Source organism: Haplochromis burtoni, unplaced genomic scaffold (assembly GCF_018398535.1).
Source record: "Haplochromis burtoni strain Fernald_Lab_line unplaced genomic scaffold, NCSU_Asbu1 Contig_390, whole genome shotgun sequence".
Classification (NCBI taxonomy): Eukaryota; Metazoa; Chordata; class Actinopteri; order Cichliformes; family Cichlidae; genus Haplochromis; species Haplochromis burtoni.
This window is the reverse complement of record NW_024582751.1, coordinates 330,100-352,784: the sequence shown is the minus strand read 5'-3', so window position 1 is coordinate 352,784 and position 22,685 is coordinate 330,100. Positions and strand designations below refer to the sequence as shown.

The window sequence follows — 22,685 nt, the reverse complement described above, 5'->3', positions numbered from 1 at the left end:
CTGGGTTCATTGAGAACATGGTTGTTGTTCAATAATAAAATTATTCCTCAAAAATACAACTTGCCTAATAATTCTGCACTCCCTATAGATATTGATAGTGTCAACACTTTTTACTCTTTACTCTTAAAAGCACTTAAAAATAAATGCACACATGCAGTCAGAAATAAATTCATTTTGTCATTCCCAAATAATGTGGCCCAAATCTGACATTTTTACTGTATCATGTGACTGAAAGTCTCTCAGCGAAAACATCAGGAAAGCAATATATAAAAAAATCTAATGAAACACTTATTGGCTGTTTAAACAGTAAAAGCAAGTCGTGTTTGTTTGTTTTGTTTTTTTTATTGTAAATGTTTTACATTGTAGAACAAAAGCAAAAAATAACATTTTTAGCTTTTTTGTTGTAGGTATGTACAGAACACATCTGAAAATGACTTTAGTGTTTCATAACACACGGACAATTTTATTTCCAACTCAGGTGTAATTTCAATTTGTTTTATTTTCAATGTTAAACCAAGTGCATGTAAATAAACTGTTGCTGATATGCATTTTTTTGACTTCTTACAAAGAATGCATCATGAAACAGTCTATTGTATGTGTTGTGTACAGACCTCACAAACACTAAGTCAACTAATTTTAAAACAATATATTTGAATTATCATGTTATGTACACTTTCTTTACAGTTTTAAAAATCTTTCACAATCACAGAAATCACTAGAAGAATATTTCAATTCTCTTTTAGATGAATATAAAGTATTTACATACATTCATGGGATCACGTACGACACTCTTTCAGAAAAGTGTTTCTTCTAATTGCATGGAAGGAATGGCTGACTGAGTTAACATACTTCCTTTATATAGTGTCACTGGTGGCAAACCAAAGACTACAAAGGGTTTGACAATCACTGCAGGTTTCAGCAAATCATCAATTTCTAAAACCACAAAAGCATTTCTTAAAACCGCATTTTAAATCTGTTTCAAATCTGTGAATTTTGTCAAATAATTCTCAACTTTATGGCACAGAAATTTCCTCTGAGCTCCTCCTATGATATGTGGTTTAATTCAAAGGAAATTCAGAATAAGAGATTAAAGCAATCTACTCAGTTAAGTGAGATATGAAAAAAAAGCTTAACAGTCACTGCTTCCTTACAGTACAATACCTCTTTTAGAAGAATTGATATGTTCAAGACCAGCAATAGTGTTTCTTGAATGCTTTTGAAAATGGTATATATTCTGAAAAATGTGCTGTAAATTCATGTTTGGGCACAACCAAAGTAAGAAAACTTACTCATGAAGATTTCCCTTTAGATGTGGCATTTGATGTTGCAATGACACTAATTTTCCACTCTCAATGGAAAGTTAACTGAGCTCTTTTAAGTTTTAATCTGTGGAGAAAAGTAGGACAATATCTATTTGATGCCTCTTTAAGCAAGATCCAAAATATTTCATACATTAATTAATTAACAATTTATTCTCTTACAAATTAAGTCTTCAGTGATAAAGCACTGATTTTAAAAATGCAATACGTACTTGGGTATTTTGCCTCTGTTGCAGTTGGTCACTATTAGCTAATACAAGTTAGCTAACACTAGCTGATGTTAGCTAACATTTTATAATGCTAGTTACTGTTTTGCAATTGTACATCATTTACGCTATGCACTATGATAAACGATTGAAGGTACTTATAATTTTCATATGTACTGTGATCCTGTCATTGCAACATGTGACAGCATTGGCCAGTTCTTTAGCAAAAACAACATAGCTTATCTTTAATCTTTTTACTTTGGTGTCCTTGGTGCTAGCCTTAATAACTGGCTACCAAATAGACAAACTCAATTTGACAGGTAACGATTTCATTTAATTTCAGATGTTCAAAAAATCTGGGGCAAGACAAAAGATTCACATTGATGCCAGCAGATTTACCATCTTGTATTATATGACAGCAGTGACATAAAGTAAAGAAAGTCACATTAAGTAATAACTGATATGGTATAACAAAATCATTAAACAGAAGTTGTGACATTTCATGAGATGAACAAAGACAGAGTTTTAAAGCTTGGCTTTAGGGTCATCAGCTTTGATCCAATAAAGGCCATTAAATTTACAATTATAACGATAAGTAATTTTTTGACAAGATGAATCATGAGTCAGACCGCAGTAAGATAACACAAAATTCTCAGAATTCTCAGTATGGGCAGACAACCAAAAATGTCATGTGTATCAGTGCAAATTACATGATATTTGTTGGTGAGTAGTAATTCAACATCAACTTGAGCTTTGTTCTTGTGTTTGAGGTCGAAACAGACTCTAAGGCAACAAAGAGACTTATTCAAAGCTAATGGAATGTTGGTGTATCTTTTTATCTACTGAGAAAGAATTAAACCAAGACCTTAATAGTCCCCATTACTTCCTAATAGTATGCCCAGTAAGCTCTTGTTGCCATGCAACAAACGAAATTCAAGCCATTAAGCAGTAAGTTTTTGCTAGTATTACTTTTCAAAACATTTGGCTCCAGGAAGAGTATAAAAAGTGGAGGTTTTAAACAGGGATGCATGTGACTAGTCAACTAGATGTTTAAATCCTACTGCTATTGCTAGTCAGCACCAGAAATACTAGTCAGTTACACAGACTGGTACACCTGGTAGCAAGATGGAAAGTAAGCAGATTACCACTAACCAGCTTGGTTCAGCAGTATTTTGACGCAGAAAATGAATGGTTGTATGTCACCTGTGCTAGCATGCAAGCTAATGGCAAACTAATCATTGTATCTGTGTGCAACATTACATACAGCTCAGAGTTCCACACATGTCAGAGACATTTAAAATGCAATCTGATCACGGAGGAACGCGATTGAAAGTTTCACATAGCTCTTAGATACAGCCAATGTTTAACCTCGTCCATTAAGTTTTCATTGTTTTCTACTTTTTAGACAAGTCAGCTAATCTGATTCCTTTTTTTCTTGTTTAAACAACTAGCAAATTAGTCGCTATAGCATCCCTAGTTTTAAATAGTAGCCAACCCACCAGTGTTATACCTTTTATTGATATAAGGCTTTTGATTGAACATAGCAATAACACACACCCCAACATGTAAAAAATAGCAGATCTTTCTCCAAATTAGGTTAGCTAAAATATCTGAGAATAAAGTTGTAATATACAAGAAGCTTATTCCACCTGTGAGGGTGCTTTGTCAAGTAACAGTTTTCTGTTTTAGTTCGTTACAGTCTTTTCCTCGTCACCCAATAAATTATCACAGTACCATGAGTGTACGTCACGCACACGTATTTGAACATAAACACACTTGGGCAAAAAGGAGTCCGGCGCAAACTCCTTTAAAGGGCATCTGGACTATCACCCCACCACCCTCCTCTGTCTTTCGTCACATTCCCTCCCCTTCCCTCATATCTGTCAGGCTGCCAGAGCAGGGTCAAAGGGGTCCATTTGCAGAGCGTCCTGTCCTGCTGCTTCGTGGAAAGCGGTGGACTTTGAGGTGTTTCGACAGGTGATCACTGCGAGCAAACTTCTTCTCACAGACTATACACTGGTATGGTTTCACTCCTGAGTGGGAGCGGCGGTGTCGGGATAGCTCGTCCGATCGAGAAAACCTGTTGGAAGGAACCCCAGCATGTGGTTAACAAATTAATCAAATTTTACTGTACATTAAAAACATTTGGCTATAATAATTCCCCATTAGTGCTTCCAAATGTTCCATTTTATTATTACTATCAGTAATGTGATCTGTTTGTACACAGCTATTGTTTTATATATATATATATATATATATATATATTAAAAACAAACTAAAAACAAACTGATGTAGTCACGCTTTAAGCTCCCAGATGATATAAAAGCCATGCCAGCCTTTTTTATTTCAGGGTAATCTGATAGGTGTGAGTATTGCCCTGCGACTTGAAGTTAAAGAGCCATCCCATATTTAGCTTAACACATGAGCACTGTAAATCCAAACCCAGTCTATTCCTGGCCTGCTCCGCTGTGGTTTCTATGGGCTTCGGCCAGCTTGGGTATCAAGCCAGTGAAGGGTTAAGTGGATGACAGAGCAGTGCCTTTATACCTTGATTTGGTTCCATATATATTAGTAAAGCTGTTAAGATCTGAACAATCTGCAACACAGATTGATTTTCTAGCACATTTCCAGGAGCAGAGGCAGGCTGTAGACATGAAGGCGATAATTCGGAGATGTAAAGATGTCACTCACAGTTATTTCAAACCATTTCCACTGTAGACATGTATTACACAACTGGCCTATTCATCATTTTAATAGGCCAGTCATAAAAAGAAGGTAAATGACAGAGCTTACAAAGCTAAGCAGTGGCATCTGAGACAGCAAGAATCTTAAAACAAAACAAGACGACTCATGTTGTTGATATGGAGCTCTTTCTCTATTGCAAGTCCCACATAATCTCATATAATACTCCAGAAAGTACAGATAATCAGTCCCCAGTGTAACAAAAGAGTCTGCAGCCATAATAGCTATTATGTGAGACACAATGAGCCAATATGCTCAAAGGTGGCAATGCTAACATGTTTGTCCTGAGCAGGTAGAATATTTGCCAAGTACACCCTTACAGCTTTCAGAGACTTTAAGATGGTAAGTAGGAGGCAGGTGCCAAGGTGACACAATAGCGAGAAATGTTTTAGCTAACCTGTCTGCAATGATCTTTAAAAAAGCATCTGTTGCTGCCAGTGAATCTAGAAAGTGTTGGCCATTTGTGGCCATTTTCCAAACAATCTGAATCCTACCACTCTAAAAAGAGAAAGACTGGTCACAAGTGAAAACATTCAGGACAGGTGCCAATCTTCCCAGGAATGGACTTCCCAGCAAATTCACTGCAAGGTCAGATCATCCAGTGCTCAGAGTACCTGCAAAAAGCCTAAAAGCTACAGCTCAGACTTTACAGGCCTTGGTTAGCATGTTTAATGTTAAACTTCATGACACTACAATTGGAAAGGTTCCCAGGAGAAAGCCTTTTCTCTATAAAGCTGCATTTGAGTAAACCACAAGACTTTTGAAACAATATCCTTTGCACAGATGAAACCACAGTGGAGATGTCAGGCCATAATGCACATCACTGTGTCTGGAAAAAAATGCAAAAAATGCAACCAAACAACTAGAAAAACAACATTTCAGCAAACACAGCTCATACCAACTGCCGAGCCGGAGGTTTGGACTTCTAGTATTCCAGAGTCAAATGTAAGGCCATCAGTCTGACAGCTAAAGCTTGGCCTAAACTGGATCATGGATCAGGACAATGATCCTTTTGTTGTAAAGGAAAAGAATCAAGGTGCTACAATGGCCCAGTCATGTGTGGATCTCAACATGACTGACATGCTGACCTTAAGAGAGCTGTGCATGAACGAACGCCTGCAAACCTCAATGGACTGAAGCAACGAAGAGTCAGACCAGATTCCCCCACAGTAACAATAATAATGATGAAGTCACACATTATCATACATTGCTGTTAAAGGTGTTTGTGCACGCTAGTGAATACTGGGGTGTACTTTCTTTTTTGTGACTGTATTCAGTAAAACCGCACCATATAACTATTTGCTTTATGGTCTGTTGGGGGCAGCACATGGGGCTGACACTAAAAGTTATGACATTCACCAGTTATTGTCTAACCATGTTACAAAGGACCTTTAGGTAAAACAAAACGCAGTTACTGATATCAAGTTGCAAAGCTCTCCAAATGTGTGAAAAACACTTTTTGTTGCAGGCTGTTTGAAAAGTTAACTGAGCGACAGAAAAGAGGCAAATGAAAGGTGTCTTTCTACACAAACACAATGTTTACTACAGTATATACTACAGCTAGGGATGATTTGCTCATCTCTTTGTAGCCCTGAATGCAGTTATAAAATGCCATTTTATAAAGCTAACAAGCTCATCTGTTTGTTGCACAACTACAGTAGAAGACACAGCAGAGCAAAATAAGGAAAGAGTTGTAGTTTGGATAACGAGCCAATGGAAACTTCTATGACAGGTTTCTTTTCATTTGACACCCTCATGTACCTCTTTACATTTCACACAGTTATTCAGTTTTGTTAACAGACAGTTATGGCTTATTGGAGCCTTGAATAACATTAATTTTGTGATAGACTGTCTACTGAAGTCTTTTACCTTTGTGTTGAAGGGATTAGTGGGATTTTTTTAACCTAGTTCTCCCTACCTCAAGAACATGTCAAGTAAACAGAAATAAATACTGATCCATGTCTTTACGTTCTCTTCTTTATGCGACTACACTCTTGGTAATTGCTGGATGATGTGAATGCAAGCATTAAACCCTAAAGCATTACTATATCAGGTATAGATATAAATTTGGGCTGAGCCTATAAGAACTATAGCATAATGTACTGTAGCCAGAAAGATCTTTCAAGAGAACATTCATGCAGGAGTTATGCAATTACTCAACCTCACTCTCCTCACATGTATATTCTTTGGCGTAACGCCTGTTCTCTTTTGTCACCCCACCTTCTCTCTCTCACCACCTCATGCCCATTCTTGCTATAGTTCTTTGTCTACAATTTTAGCAATGTCACTTTTTCTCAGCTTACATGTCACAGATTGTGGACAGAGAGAGAGAGTGTCCTCAAGCTCAGTGAGTTCAGCGAGTTCATAAGTGCTACAGGTTGGGATTAGGGGCAATTTTCTTGATTACGTGAGTTTGTGCTTTTCACTGAGGATTGTGGCTTTTGCGCCTCAAGTCCTTGGGGCAGCTTGGCGTGGAGCTGCACAACACATAGTATACATAACAGCGTGGGCCCTGTGGGAAACACACGCAGGTCTTGTTCTAACTTGTCCCTGAACTTAGATCTTCCGCCAAAGCAGCATTCAAAGAAAACAGCCTAAAAGGTGTGGCGGTAACAAACAGTAACACAGATGCTGGCATATGGTATAGGTATGCCTACTACATGTTAACCAACACAAAGGCCATGAAACTCTTCTGAAGGATTTTTGCAAAATAGATATTGTCTTTTTATCTAGCTGAATAGCAGCAACTTTCCATCCACGGTGGTCCCCGCCAGATCAACAACCCTCCGTGAGTGATGGATCATAAACTAAGCACCCTCTCTTCCTTTCCCTTTGTCTCTCTTTTGAGCTCTAAGTGTCCAAATCTGAGGCTAAGTTTGACTGTGACAGCCCCGTCACCACCCAACATTGTTTTGTTGTAATGATGAATGCATCAGCTGACAAAGACAACAAGCCACAGCCCTGATGACAGATGCCGAGCACGCACATGCTGGAGTGTTTTTACAGCAAACTTTGGGTTCCAGCCCAGATTCTCAACACAATCCTCACATGAGAGCCTCAGTGCAGGCCGGAGATGAAAATGCTCCAATGTTTGTGTGGGTGTATGGGTGTGTGTGCGTGTGTTGCTTGTATGTATGTGCTAATTTAAGTGTTTACATGTGACCAGATGGTCACAAGAGGGGAAAAAAATTCCAAAAAGCTTTAAAAAGGAAAACCGTTTGGCAAAGGAAGGAATATAATGTTGACTGAGTTATATGTGGGAATCCAGCCAATGAAATACCTCTCCTGTCTACTTCAGAGGAGCCAACACATGGATCTACTCTAAGGTTACAGAGGGTACAGGGAGCCTGACTTCTTACTTCACGTCCATTTCCTGACTCAGAGGGAGAGGAGTGTGGAAGAGGTAGCTTTATAATATAGTAAATTGCTGCTGCTGTCACGTAAAGACGATGGAGATGAAGTTTTGAAAGAACATTTAGGATCACTTAAAGAAACATGTAGTTCTCAGTGTTTGCATTTCCTGACAACACAGATTAAATCCAGTCATAAATGAAAGCGAGTGCACCATTAAACCGGACCAATCGAAAAACATGGCTAATCTTGCCACTCTCTGTCAAAACACACTCGTAATCCAAACAAAAAGATCTAAAGTTTAAATAAGTATCAGCAGAGTTTTCTCCACCACATAACAAGCTCATTAATTTCCCTGAAATGAGAACTCCATCTAACACCTAGCTGGTTTCTGAGCTGTAGCACCTGCATCTTTCTCCTCTTCGGTGGACCTCACTGCCACTAGCATAGTCGTGGTGAGTGCTTAGCTTGCATGTCCTACTTTAACATGCACTCAGCTGCCTTAGCACCTGATCACGCTCACTGAATCAACAGTATGATTGGAAACATTCCTGAGATTTTCTTTTTAGTCACAAGGACCAAAAATGTGAAGAAATTTTAACAGCATCACATTGATTATTGTAAAGAGTAACTAAATAACCGATTACTTGAACTACAAAACTAACAGGTTGGTATCCCCAGTTTCAAGTGATCTGCAAACTGATTACATGCATTACATAAATATGTCTGCCACTGATAACAATAACACAGCAATGCAGCAAAACAAAGCTCGATACAAATTCATTTTGGGCTTCAGATCAGAAGTTAGCTTAGCTTAGCATTAAAATTTGAAAAGGAGGGCAGAGCTAGCCAAGTGCACCTTTTCAAGATTACTAATAAAAGTGCTTTTGATCTCATCTGTTTGGTCTGAGGAAAAAGCAGAAAACTAACATCCACAAGCTGTAACTGTTGCTTTCCAGTGAGTGCTCGGGTCCAGTGACCTCATCAAGTTTCCCCTGGATGCCTTAAAACCTCCCTATAAAGCCAAGACATGAGAGTCGTATCACTCATCTCATCTGTCCTTCATCAGCAAGCTTGATGGAATGATACAGGTTACCAAAGGACAAGTGCCTATAGCACTTTATTTCTCATGGAAAACATGGAAAAAGTATGTCTTAGACTCCAAAAAAAGAGATCATTACATACATAACAAGTGACAGATCACAATAACTTGATATAGAAATACCTGGATGTTTGTCCATCCATAATGTTGTTAAAAAATGTCTGACATGTTTTTTTAATGGTTATAGTTGTAGCACGGCCTCCTCACAGTGTGTGCTGATTGCAGGTGTAACTCTGCACCGGACAACTGCTGAGCTGGACCACCATATCCAACTCCATGACAAAAACACATTAACCTTTTCACTCTAACTTTAACCTAAATTTAAATCTACCCTTTACTTCAAATCCTTAGCAAAGTTATTTTAATGTTACCAATGCTTGCCCTAATGTAGGCTGGCCTTTGTCCATATGTACAAAAACACACACACAAACACACAGGGACATGTTTATAAGGCTCTATATGCACACTCTTGGGCAACGACTGAAATAAATGACCACTGCACCAAAGATCAAAGAGTTCAAGTAAGGATTTCTTATTCAAATCTAATCCATGATTTTAACATGGAAAAGCTACTCAGTTTGCAGCAAATTAGACTTTTACCTTGTATCCTACACTGATAACTTTAAACTTGATTCTGTACTAATGCTCTGCTGCGAGAACAGGAGTAAAGTGGTTGCAGACAGTGAGCAAACAAATGGAATAACTAACAGGGGACAAAGTCTGCATGCAGACAGCTTCAAAAGGCACTCTATCTAATCTGCAATTTTACCACGGTAGAAAAACACACAGATAGCCGGGATACAACCAACATGTAGAAAAGAACAAATTGTAACCTTCTAAAAAAGCCTTGAGTGCAGCTTCCCTGACAATGACCCATTCCTCCGTTCACTCCCATCCATAAACTAATCAAACAGAGTTTCCTGAATCCTCTCTCTGTGCATTTAACATACATTTATACCCTTGTTAAAGTTTTCACTCTCTTGTAAAATGATATCTTTGGTTCTTTCAGATGACGTGGGGACATCAAAGATGCCTCAAAGACAGATAAAGGATGTGGAACAATTTGCTCTTCCTCCAAGAAGCAAAAAACCCTTCTAGCATATTTCAGAAGTCAAAAAGGACAATAAGACAGCTTAATGCTGCTGCACTCGATGGATTACATTTCCTAGAGTATCACTTCTTATCAGTATTAACCTGACAGTAGAGTATTCTTCATTACATGACACATTAATGTGTAGCACTGTGGTACCTCATTAAAGTCTGTACACAGTATTCAAGTATCCTATAGAGTGGAAGTCGATAATCCTGGTTATTGTAATCTCTGTAGTGTAGATACGGATTTATATGCAACATTAAACCTCTTAGTATCCACCATGTAACTGGTTAACCACATGCTAAATAGGAAATTTTACAAATGAACTTTAATACATTCATTTTGACATTACATGATTTCTTTTCCATTTGGGTGATCCAAATAGATGAAAATTCTTTAAAGGGGGGGGGGCATGACCTAACTCACTCCCTACTCTTAACCCTAGGTGGGTTGCTGGTTACCTGGTGGATGTTATAAGAGGCTAAAGCAATTGAATGTGTGTCATGTGAAGCTGGCTTGCTCTTCACTTCATTTGAAGTCATACCAGCTTTACTATAAAAACATTTGGTCCCACTCACCTCCATCCACAGCCAGGCCATGTGCAGGCAAATGGCTTCTCCCCCGTATGCCTCCTCAGATGGGCTTTAAGGTGGCTGCTCTTGGAGTACATCTTATTACAACCAGGAAAAGAGCACTTGTGCATCTTAATAAGGTCTGCGACTGCATTCTTCTGGTACCTCTGACCTCCAGAAAGCACCCCTGTAGCCGAACTGCCACCTAACCCACCTTCCACAAGCCCTGTGGGTTTAGCTGCGATGGGCACCGGCGCGATCCGGACAAATTTGGACGAAGTGGTGATCCCGGCTTTGCTTGAGCTCGCGACGTTAGCTGAAGAAAGCAGCTGAGGCACTAAGGCAAAAGTCTGCCCCTGAATGTTAACCAGGAGCTGAGCTATTTTGATGTCAGTTGGGGCCAGGGTTTGTTGGGACTGGGATTTCTCAGGATTCTGTGTGTCAGATTCTGAAATGGTGCTGGAGTTTGGTTCCTGTTTGATCTGTATAGGCTGGATTTGTAGGATGACAGGCACATGAGAAGCAGAGCTGGAACTTTCGGATGAGGAAGGCAGTGATCCAGACTCCTCCTGTTTGATCCCTTCTGCATGGCTGGTGGCAGAGCTAGTTACACAGCTAGCATCTACCGATGATGATGAGCTGTCCATGTCTGATGCACATGGTGCATGTTTGGTCTCTGTGTGGGAGGAGAATGGAGAATGAGCCACAGGCACAGTTTGATCCGAGTTCTGCGACACTAGTTCTCCTGCTAATGTCCTTGAATTTTCTGCATCTACATCCTCTGATGTTGGGGACATCACCTTATCGCACCTTTCCTCTTCTTTTTCTACTGCCACAACCATGTTTTCCTCTAGGAACTCCTCAATCTCCTCTAGAGTGGGCTGAAACAGGAATGCCGCAGGATCCTGCAACTCATCGAGGAAGACTGGGAACTCGTAAGAATCCTCTTTGGCCTGCTGCTGCAGAACACTCAGCTGTTGCTCCCAAGCCAGCCCCGTAGGTAAAATGGGAACAGTAGGAGAAGAAGATGTGGAGGAAGGTGGAGAGGACAGGCACAGAGAGGATGAAAGAGTGTTGCTGCTGTTGCTGGTGTTAGAACTTAATGAGGTGGTGTGGGAGGCCTGAGACAGCAGGAGGTCTAGCAGGCTGTCTTGACTCTCTCCTCCCGAGGAGCTGCAGCTCCCACTGCTCCTGCTGCTCCTGCTTTTGTAGCTGGAGCTTAGGACATGTCGTGACACTGGGGACGAGGACTCGGGACTGGAGCAGAGGGACGAACGAGGGCTGGAGGAGTCACTGAGGTCGTCCTCAGAGAGCCGAGGAGAGGAGGAGAGAGTCACTCCTTGGTACAGGTGGTGGTGGTGGTGGTAGGTACACGCGTCAGTCACCATGATGCCACCATTAGTGTGGCAATAGAGGCAGCTATAGTCAGACTTTGGGGAGCCGGTGTAATACAGGAAGGTCTCCTCACCAAATGGTAAGTGATCAACCATTCCTGTGCGGATGAATGGCAGCTGGCTTTGCTTCTCTCTGCTCTGAAGATCGGGCTGTTGTGAACGTTCAAGCGTGTTTCTTGTTCCTACAAAACACAAATGATTAAGTTTATTAGGTATGAAATTGAAAGAGATTCTCCACAATCCTCATCTAGTGGCAGCTGCTCAGACTGTGTTCAATTTTAATGAAATGGAACTTTTAACAGGCTTGTGTTCCTGGGTGATGGTTAATCCTAAAAAGTTCCAGCGTGACACAAACACAGCAATGTTGTCTATGAGGTTAATTTTTTAACAAGAAAAAATAACAAATAAGTAAACCAGCACTAACAGACTGAGAATGATCTCCTATTCTTTGTGGTTTCTACCTGCTGCCTGTTCAAGAGGTTTGCAGCTGATGGCACTTCAAAAGGAAAGTCAATCATGTGTGAAAGAAGTGGAATTTAAAGACTGTGCATGTGTGCGGGAGCGTGGATGCTGCAGCTGCTGGTTCAGACTTCAAGTTGACCATGTGGAGTTTGGGTTTCCGGTTTCTTCTAACATTAAAGCCATATGGTCAATAAATGTGTTTTTCTACCTGTGGTCCTTTGCAGAGGTTTTGTCTCAAAGAGGACACCAATTGAAATTTTGTATCAATAAGATTTTCAATACGGCAGATATTCGACATTAAATCAGAATCAGAATACTTTATTGATCCCTAGGGGAAATTATTTTGGTTACAGTGCTCCAGTATAAACATTAACAAGACAGACAATGCACTAAGTAAGAAATAGACACAATATATATAATATATACATGACTTATATACATATAAGTCACTTATTGATAAATAGCTGAATAAGAGGAAGAGCGTGTGCAAAAGGGTGTAGCTATTGCAGTATACAGTGTGTTAAGTGGATGAGTTGTATAGGGAGATGGCCACGGGCAGGAATGATTTCCTGTGTAATGTAAAGCTAGAGCCCAAAAGCTTTCTGCAGTTTTGGAGTCAATCGGTGCCACTGCAGAAAGAGTGAGGGATTTAGTACCTATTTTTATGCCAGAAAAACAATGCACCACATCTACATTTACATGGATAAAAAAAAAAAAACACACACACTAGACACAAATCCACTTACATGCAGTGAGTGGCTTATGATGATTAAACTCTGAAATCCCCCTTTAAAACCTCAAAAGGCTGCATGAAAACGGGACTAGAGACAAAATGATAGTGCGCCCTCTTCTGTAAAAGAATAAAAAAAATTTTTTAAAAAGTTTTCAAGTGCAGAGATCCTAAGAAAAAAAATAAAACAAAAAGATGTTTTTGTTATGCACACACACACACACACACACACACACACACACACACGAACTTTTATCTAATGTATGATCTCAGACCAGAACAAGGTAACATCATATGACATTGAGGGTCTGGTGTTCTGCAGCTGCTGCTTCTACGTGATACCTTATGGGAGGGGGAAGAAAAAGGGGTTTGGAAGAGATAGGTTTGGCCACGTCTAAACGATCTGCCCTAGAGTAACCCTGCAGCCATTAAACATCAAACAAGAATTTTGACAGCATGGTGCTCTCCTGCTCTTAACCATGCTGCGTGCTTAGTTAGGTGTGGAGGTTACTTCGGAATTCACGGCATGTTTAACGCTGCAGGCTGACAGCTCCTCCGATCACAGGCACGGGATTACTTTTTTTTCTTTTTTTGTAATACTGCGCCAATTCGCTAAATATTTCTACGTATCATCCGGTAACAGCTTTGCGTGCATGCATGTCTTTCATCAGAGCCACGCTTCACTGCACACAACACGGATCAACAGAAGACACACAGTCACATATAAACAAGTATCTTTTAGCAAATCGCCTACACACTCACCTGTATATGCAAGCAATCCAAACCCCGCTCCTTTAAAGCTGAGCGCTTCTCTCCTGGAAGTCCGTGCGTAATAGTGCGTAATGGCAATAGAACTCCACCGCACTGTCTTCGCACACTCTCTCTCTCATACAGCTCTCACAAGATCTCTCTCCCTCTCTCTCTCTCTCTAGAGTAGTCGTTGGTTCGTTTAACCGTCACGTGATCGAAGTTCGGCATGTTATACCAGTGAAATCAGGGCTCACGAAGGCTCGTCTGCTCGGCGCACGGTAATTGGCCTTCGATGACGGGAGGCCGGCCCTAGGGCTTGGCGTCAGTGGAAAGAAAGTGCGAGTAAAGGAAAGAGAGAACATGTGTGCCAATGAGGCTCGATCATAAAATCACTTTCATATCTTAGCAACTGCTCTTGAGGCTATTGAAGGCGCAAGTCATTTTCAACATTGTGTTGATGTGCTTCATTTGCATTTGGCAACTGGTAATATTTCCATTGCCCTTCCAGGGAGTGTGCCATGTGTGTTCACTGAAACCCTGCAACAAGAAGTGTCTATAATATTCTCAGTCAGAGCTGCATGTATTTTCTTTCCTGTATCACTTATTGTGTAGAAATAAATAGCTTTTACACGACATTACCATAGAGACTGTGTTTGAGGCTGACACATGATAAATCATAAATTAGGGTATTAAAGCTGCTAAAAAGTAACAGCCCAATTTTCCTGAAGGGAAAAGCATCAGCAGCTGCTGCCTAGAAAGCAAGCTGAGATTTTCGCTTTTTACAGATGACCATGTCTGGATAAGTGGCCAAGTGACTGAGTGAATGAGGGAGCTATTGAGCAGGCAAGTGAGCATGTTTACATGCTGCCTAATGACATCAGTAAGAGAAGTTTTGCTTTCACTCCAGCTGAGCAGACCTCATATAAACACCTCCGCAGGGCTGAAGGAACTTTACTGGCTACAACCTAATTTGATTTGCCTGCGTAGGTTAGATTACCGTTCAGTGTTTGGATAAATGATCCACTTTCAGCCTGCTTGTAAACATTAGAAGTGTTTCAGTGTGTACTTGCATGCAGCACAGTCACTGGCTATTATGATGTATAAAAACACACACACAATGCCATACTGAGGAGGTTCGTTGTGTGCATGACTCCCGTTGAGCACTTCCAGTGCCACTGCTGCTGCTGAAACTGCTACTGACACTCGTGGCACTGCTATTTTGTTCTAGTACAAAATTGTTATTGTTTAGTTAAATGTTCTAGTTTGTTTCCCAGGCACCAGGTGCAACACAACTGTTGAATTAGAGTTTGCCATGGAGCTAATTTGCATCTACAGTCTCAGTGCAGGAAATCATTAGAAACAATACAGTGTAGTACAATTATTAAAGTTAGGCTGACATCATATAAATATCATATGTTTGTCATATTTATTATTATTATTGTTGTTGTAGAGTTTTTACTGTTGTGATTTGGTGCGACATAAATACAACTGAATAGAACTGATCTAAACCATTATTACTGCTGCTGTTACTAGTGTGACAACTAGCACTGCTTTTAAGCTACTATGACTACTAATATTGGAACTAGTATAATTATGATTGCTACTACCTGAACTATGCCTCGTACCATCGCTAGACTGCTATTCTCATTACTAATATTATGACTACAGAGGGTTGGTGAGATAGAAGAGGATGCTAGGAACAGGATGAGATGGAAGCAGATAGCCCGTATAAGAAGAAGGCTTTCATTGCTAATGTCATTACTAATGTTACAGCCTCCAGTAATGGTAGCCAATGGTAAAGATGAGGTTGGAGTGATCAATTTAGATCATAAAGCCATAAAAAAAAAGTTGACTGAGATGATAGTGAGTGGTCAGCTTGTTTGCTGATAGACTTCTGTATAAATGCAGATTTATCAGAGAAGTTTTCCTCACTGGCCATAGAGAGGATACAGGTTCAACACTCCTTGGCGATGCTAATGCTACACCTTTGTCTTTGCTGTATTTCTACTGCTAACGCTGCTATTATTGCCTTTGTTACTTCAAATGGTACAGCAGCACAGTGACCAATCAATGAATCAATCAACCAATCAATCTATTTATTCATAAGCAAACAACACAGGTTGACCAAAGTGCTGTACAAAGAGAAAAAGTAAATAATAAATAAACAAACACACAAATAGAAGATAAGACAAGAAGCTAAACAACTCCGTCACAATTAAAAGCTAGCAAGTAAAGATGCATCTTCAGGCGGGTTTTAAAAATGCTGAGTGTTGGAGAGGTCCTCATTTGAAGAGGCAAACTGTTCTGAGGTTTAGGCGCAACAATTGCAAAGGCCCAGTCTCCTCTGTGTTTTAGTCTGCTTCTAGGAACGATCAGAAGAACGTTATCAGCTGACCTTAGAGTTCTGTTTGGAGTATGTTTAGCTAAAAGATCAGAGAGGTAAGAGAGAGCTAATCCATTTAGAGACTTAAAAGCAAGCAATAAAATCTTAAAATCAATTCTAGAATGTACTGGAAGCCAATGTAAATGAGCCAACACCGGGGTAATATGGTCATGTTTGCGTGTGCCTGTCAAGAGTCGGGCTGCAGCATTCTGAACAAGGTGATGATGAGAGAGCAGAGCCTGGCTGATACCTAAATACAGACTAATCCAGTAGTCAAGCCTGGTGTAATAAATGCATGAATTACTTTCCTGCAGCAGGCGACAAAACATTCTTAAGCTTTGCAAGTGCCCTGAGCTGGAAGAAGCTGCCATCAAAGAACACCCCCAGATTGGGACAACTGGGATTACTGTTCTTATGGCTGTTTTCACAAATACAACTACCGGTGCTGCTATTACTGCTTTTGCTTATACTTACTAATTCTACTACCAGGCTACATCTATCAGCATGAAAGTTGTTGTAGTGTTTTTACTGCTGCAACTACTGATGCTGCTGTTACTACAATTATTGCCACAACAGCACCAAAGCAGTGAAGTGTAATTATAAATGATGTCATGAATGATTATTCAATTCCATTTAGCTGCTTCACTTTTACATTATTGACTTAATGGGACACTTGAGTGGAATCGGGCCTGTTATTAGTAGTTTTTTGCTCTGAAACACGAGAATCTGTTCATTGAAAGGTATTCTGTTTCCTACCACTGCTGCTGGATACAGTAAATACCTAACGTGAGGCTGACCGGGATCACAGTTTGAGTTTAAACATTCTTTCCCTGCTAATTGAATGGACCATGGCTCATTTACCAGAGTTTCAGCCTCTCTCAGTTGACACATACCTGAGTCAGAGAGAATTCCTGTAATGAAAGGAGAAATAACAAGGAGATGAAGGACAAAGTCTGTACACTGCACCCTGTAAAGACTGTTTCCTCATGTAGATTACATCTTTTCTCATATCAATAGACAGCTTGTTAAAAATGTCAGGAAGCCCTGGTATCTTTATGAGCTAGAAGTTACTGGAGTTTGTAACTAACTGCAGGTCCCAAGATATTTTTCAAGCAAAATTTTGCTGGAAATTGTACTGCAAGAACTGCAGTGCTGCTAGTATTTGAGGAAATGCAGAGCTCAGAGCAGTTACTCATTGCAACAGTCACATGAAGCCTACAGAGGTTCTTTTCTTTGCCCCACATACTAATTGGTTTCGGCTGCTCCATTCAAACTCACAAACACCTACACATATGCATATTATGTAAGCCCCAGATGGACTTAATTAATCAAATTGATTTATTTCCTCTGGTAACGCTAGCAATCTGCCAAAACTGAAATGGGTAAAATGTGTGCTTCTTTGATCACAGGCAATACCCTCAAAAGAGCTGGCATTCTCGCCGAAGAACCACTGGCCGGGAGATAGATAAATACTTCCTTTGTATGACAAGTTTCTTGCATATGGAAGAACACAAAATAAAAATCACAAGTACTCACATGTAAATGTAAACAGTTTGAGACTTTGGTCTTAGGTGGGTATCAGTTGGATCTTTGATATGATTGCTAAATGCATATGTTAGATACAGTGTTTGTACCCTTTCTAAAGTGTTATCATGGGTTGGGTGCTCATGCTGTAACTGGATCTAGCACCACCAGCTGACCAGCAGACCCCTGGAGAGTTTAATCCTGCCATGTAAACAGTCCACTGTGTGATCTGAACAGGTTTATTTCCCTTCACACACACACACACACACACACACACACTCACACACACACACACTCTCACACACACACACACACACTCTCACACACACACTCTCACACACACACACACACACACACACACACACACACACACAATTAATTCAACTGTGACCTGTTTTGTTTTTGGAAATGTTGGGAATACACTTCCAAGAACAGTTTTCAGGAGCAGCTGACCCTTCACAAACACACACACACTGAAAAGCTGAAAAACTACTACTCTTGTAAACTTAGCCTTTACTCTAAACTTTGTCTAGCCTGAACCTTACATAAACCTTAACCAGATTTACATACTGTGAGTTGAACGTGCGTGGGTCCCTCAGTATAAGCATATAATCATGTCCCCGCAATGTGAGTAATACAAGTATAGACGCACTCACTTCTATTATTAGACGCTCTCTTGAGATACTAACAATACTAACAGTAACTCATATTTGTTTTTTAAAAAGTGTATTTGGGAACAAAGATGCCTTCTGAGAATTGTGCAATGGGGCTTTAATAAAACTGCAAAGAACCTCAGCTCTTCCAACTCCCATCCAGTCATGCTGCTACCACCAACACAAACAGTCACACTGGTACAAACACCCTTCTCAACTCTAATGCACTTCTTAGACAGCTTAGTTGGCTTTTAGTTAACCTGGCAAGTCTCATCCTATTTGATGGATTAACTGCTTTGCCTTATGCCTCGTACTGACTCTCACTCAAAGCCATGCAGATACTTGGCAAACAAACTGCTTTGTATGCTGATTTTTTTTTAACACACTGTGGTTGGAATTGACCCTAACCCTACTTTCAAACATTAACCTTAACCTTATTTTTTTGTGAAAGTCAAGCAGAACCTTTTTGTTTTTAAAGTAGACAATTTTTAATCCATGTCAGCTACAGGTAGAATGATTATTTCTTAGCTTCCAGATTCCTGCTAAGATCTGGCATTTAAAAATTTAATATTCTGATAGCAAAGGATTAGGGTTAAAGTCATCACCATGGATGACTTAGTTCTCACAAGGTTAAAGATAGTTAATTGTATAGCTGTCAGTTAGGGCCTATTCACTAGACCATTTAGTTTATTGCAAATATACAACACATGTTGGCTGACAAGTGTCAAGACTGGAGGTCAGGAATGTCAGAGTTAGCCAACCATTTATTTCTTGCTACTTACCACAGACACATCCTGTCTCTTCCTGGAGGATTTGTAGTCCAGATGGAATATAAAATCCCACCAGAGCACTGTGCCCAAAACAAATGTGAGTGGCAATACTAATTTAGTTTTGGCTGATGTCAGAGCCTTCTTTGAAAGCCATGTCCAGTTCTTCTTAATGTGTCCTCTTACAATGTATCCATAGAGGAAGGTGCCCTAGGGACATTAAAATGAGACTTTTTAAACATTAAGTGACCTTGTTAATGTTTCCATTTTCAAACAGCAGGATACATATACAGTATGTGTAATCCTATGCACAGTGTAGTAGGAGTCTTGGCATGTGACATGATGACATCGAAAAATTTACTTTGTATAGATTATTAAAGAAGACTGTGACATTATAGCTTTGTCATATAATTTACATTTTTTAAAACATTTATGTCATCATATTAGCTTCTGTACTTTCATTCTAAGATCACGAAAAAAGAAAGACAGTCTGACCTAAATCCCCCAGGGTCCATACATCCTGCTGATGTTTGCTCTTCTTCCTTTGTATTTGTTTAACCAATCAAAACATGATCAGGACAGAGTGCATAACCCACCTTTCAAGGTCGTCAACCAATTCTGTCGTCAACAAACGTCACGGGTCAATCTTTTATCTGCCTACGTTTGCCTACACACATTTGTTTACAGGAGGGAATTATGTGAAACATTGGCCGTATATACGTATACCCTCAGTTAGCTCTTATTTTTTTCACTCATTAGAGCTCATTTTACTAACAGTTTGTTTCCTGAAGCCTCTAACAGGCTGTTGCACAAACAGTTTAGTCATATTATAGTCTTATAGTCATATAAGCCTTATTTTTGAAATCAAGTATCCCATTTCAGGAGCTAATGGAAAGCCGTTATCTTGCTATGTGAGTGGGTGTTTAATAAATACATAATGTTAATGTGGAAGAAAGACGGTATATCAGACCCAAGCACATTCATGGCATCGCGTTATGCAAAATGCCTGCTGTGAGATTTATGTCTCCATTATGTTGAATTTCCTGATGTTTTATACAGTATAGTGACAGAGTAGATCAAGTGCTTATAATATTGCTTTCATTTTTTATTTGATTCAATAAACAAGTATGAATTAGGCTTTTCCATTAATGGTACTGCATTCTAACTTTAAAACAGCAGTTTACTTTCCTTTTTTATGAGCAGTAGTTTGATTATTCCCCTTTTGAAGAAGACCAGAAAAAAAGACACAAGAACATTTTGTGGCGGTGTAAAGGATAGGAATAAATGGGATTGCACAAACCTGTAGATAACAGAGAGTCACCATCGTCATCATCAGGAGTGGAAGAAGGAAAACCAATATTTAGTCAACGACAGCAACACTGCTGTCATAGTTTCTGGTAGCAGCTGAGATATTTTAATGTTTTAATGCACACATAGACACACAAGAATTTACCTTTGTGCTTTATTTGTACACAAATTAATTTTTTTTTAACTCTTTAACTTCTGAAGCCTAAAGACACATACACCGAATAAAAAAACAAGTGATTGGGGCCAATGGGTCAAATAATGTAAAGCATCTTACAGATCAGGAAAAAAACACAAAAACTTTAATATCAATATTTTATAACTTTAAAAACACAAATATTTACACTGTGTAGATACTTGTGGGTCACCTGAGTCTCATATGCTCTTAAAGCAGCATATGAGAACCTCTCTGTGTTCAAATAGAGTACTCTTCAAGACATGTATGTGTATGACACCAAACTGTCCAATCAAATTCTTAAACAAGGCAGGTAGCCAAATGTGACTGAAAAACTCCCAAATGGAATTTGGTCAGCGCCTGCAGGCAACAACACATGTTATATGAGGAAACTGTACATATGTATTTAATGTATGTTGTTTTAGATTTTGTTCCTGGTAATATTTTTACGGCCCTAGCACCCTCTGTTGACGAACCGCCACTGCTGACAGTTGTTGAATCTGTTATTTTAAGAAAATAAGTACAAGTCCATAGTTCAATTCCACCATCAGGCCGGGGTCTTTCTGTGTGAAGTTTGCATGTTCTCCCCGTGTTTGCGTTGGTTCTCCCCAGGTACTCCGGCTTTCTCCTACAGTCCAAAGACATGCACTTAGTGGGGATAAGTTAATTGGAAACTCTAAATTGCCCAAAGCTGTGAATGTGAGTGTTGAATGCGAGTGCAAATGGTTGTCTACGTGTTAGCCCTGCGACAGACTGACGACCTGTCCAGAGTGTACCCTGCCTCTCGCCCTAAGACAGCTGGGATAGGCCCCAGCCCCCCGCGACCCTGAAAAGGATAAGCAGTAAAGAATGGATGGATGGAAGCACAAGCAAATATTAGATTCATTGTTGTCATAGTAGAACTTTACGGCCTCTTCAGTGAAATGTGCAATGATCATCAATCTTTAAGAAATGGTACAGGTTGTATTTTCATAAAAGAAAGAGCTTGGACTTGATACCATGGAGGAAGATGTCAACTGGTTATTTTTCAGATGCATTTAAAGTGGATCTGAAAGGTTAACACTGAGCATAAATGGTGTCACAAATCTGGCCGACACAATGAAAATCTTTGGGGCTTTACCTTAAAGGTCTGACATTTTGCTTGTGGGATGTGCTATACTCTAAAAGGTACTAAATAAAGTCATCTGAAACATTGTTTTCCAAGACTCCTCAGCTCCCAGATACTGTTTTTCCAGGACAGAGGCTGCAGTGTTTAACGCTGCTCTCATGGCTATTGCCATGCTCCGCTGAGAATATTATGCCTCCAAGTCTTGCATCTGTAGTCCTAATCCAAACCGTTTACAGACACAGAGAACAAAGCATTGCCTTTATTCAAAGTCCAAAACAGGGGTATTATGTATCCCTCTTCTTCGTCAGTCTCTTCTGATCTAAAAAATGGTTAGCTTCAGTATGTAGTGGCCAAATCATGATTTAATAGCTTTAAATTATGTCTCAGCCTATTCACAGAATCCAGTGATGGGAAAAGATGCAAAGATTATATGATGAGGAAGAGAAGTATTGTCAGGTACTTTTGGACATCTTGCACTGAGATCATCAATTTTGATTGGATTTAACAGAACTGACTGTAATGAGAATAAATGCAATATGTAGCAAGCAGTGTCTTCCAAGTATGCTGTTAACATAATTGTCATGGCAAAATATACCAGGGATTTAGTGGATAATTCGATCCAAAATAGCAGTTCACATTATAGCAGGTTGCCTCAGAAGCCCCAGGCTAAGCTGGATCCTTTTTCCTTAGTGTGAAAAAGTTCATGCAGATCATTAAAATGTAGACCTTTAAATTACAGATGAGTTTACATTTTATATAATACACAAAATGCATACTTGGTAAGTACAATTACGGTAGGTACAACTGGTTAGCTTAGATTAGCGTAAACAACAAACAGCTAGTCTGGCTAAGTAACAAAATCCACATTCAAAGATTGTTTCTTCACAAAGGAGAAACTGTAGTGAAGCATTGACATATCTCTTTGACTCATCAGAAATAAAGCACAACCAAAAGGTCAACGCAAAAGTTGGGTGGAAAACTATATCTGACTGGAGATCTTTCAGTTAGATATAGTTATGTCCTAAAGATTTTCCCAATTTTTGTATGGA

At 39.6% G+C, this 22,685-nt stretch overlaps 1 protein-coding gene across 2 annotated transcripts; it reads right to left on the bottom strand.

Annotated features, from left to right (window-relative positions):
• Positions 1 to 344: 344 nt before the first annotated feature.
• Positions 345 to 13,911, bottom strand: LOC102289466 (Krueppel-like factor 15). Of its 2 annotated transcripts, XM_005944062.2 has the most exons (4): positions 13,734 to 13,911; positions 12,988 to 13,091; positions 10,392 to 11,961; positions 345 to 3,605 (listed from the first exon to the last, which is right to left on the bottom strand). In XM_005944062.2, exons 3-4 carry the CDS (start codon positions 11,873 to 11,875, stop codon positions 3,428 to 3,430), a joined length of 1,662 nt encoding a protein of 553 aa, XP_005944124.1. In that variant the 5' UTR covers positions 11,876 to 11,961; positions 12,988 to 13,091; positions 13,734 to 13,911; the 3' UTR covers positions 345 to 3,427. The 2 variants fall into 2 exon arrangements, with proteins under 2 accessions (XP_005944124.1, XP_005944123.1); XM_005944061.2 differs by lacking the exon at positions 12,988 to 13,091 and having other exon boundaries at positions 13,734 to 13,908.
• Positions 13,912 to 22,685: the final 8,774 nt, after the last annotated feature.

What these genes read in the sequence shown, in the direction of transcription:
- LOC102289466 (XM_005944062.2), bottom strand. Translation starts at nt 11,875, where the DNA reads ATGGTTGATCACTTACCATTTGGTGAGGAGACCTTCCTGTATTACACC. An exon ending in TGGCCTGGCTGTGGATGGAG is followed by an intron (nt 3,606 to 10,391) that starts GTGAGTGGGACC and finishes TCCTTCCAACAG; the next exon opens with GTTTTCTCGATCGGACGAGC.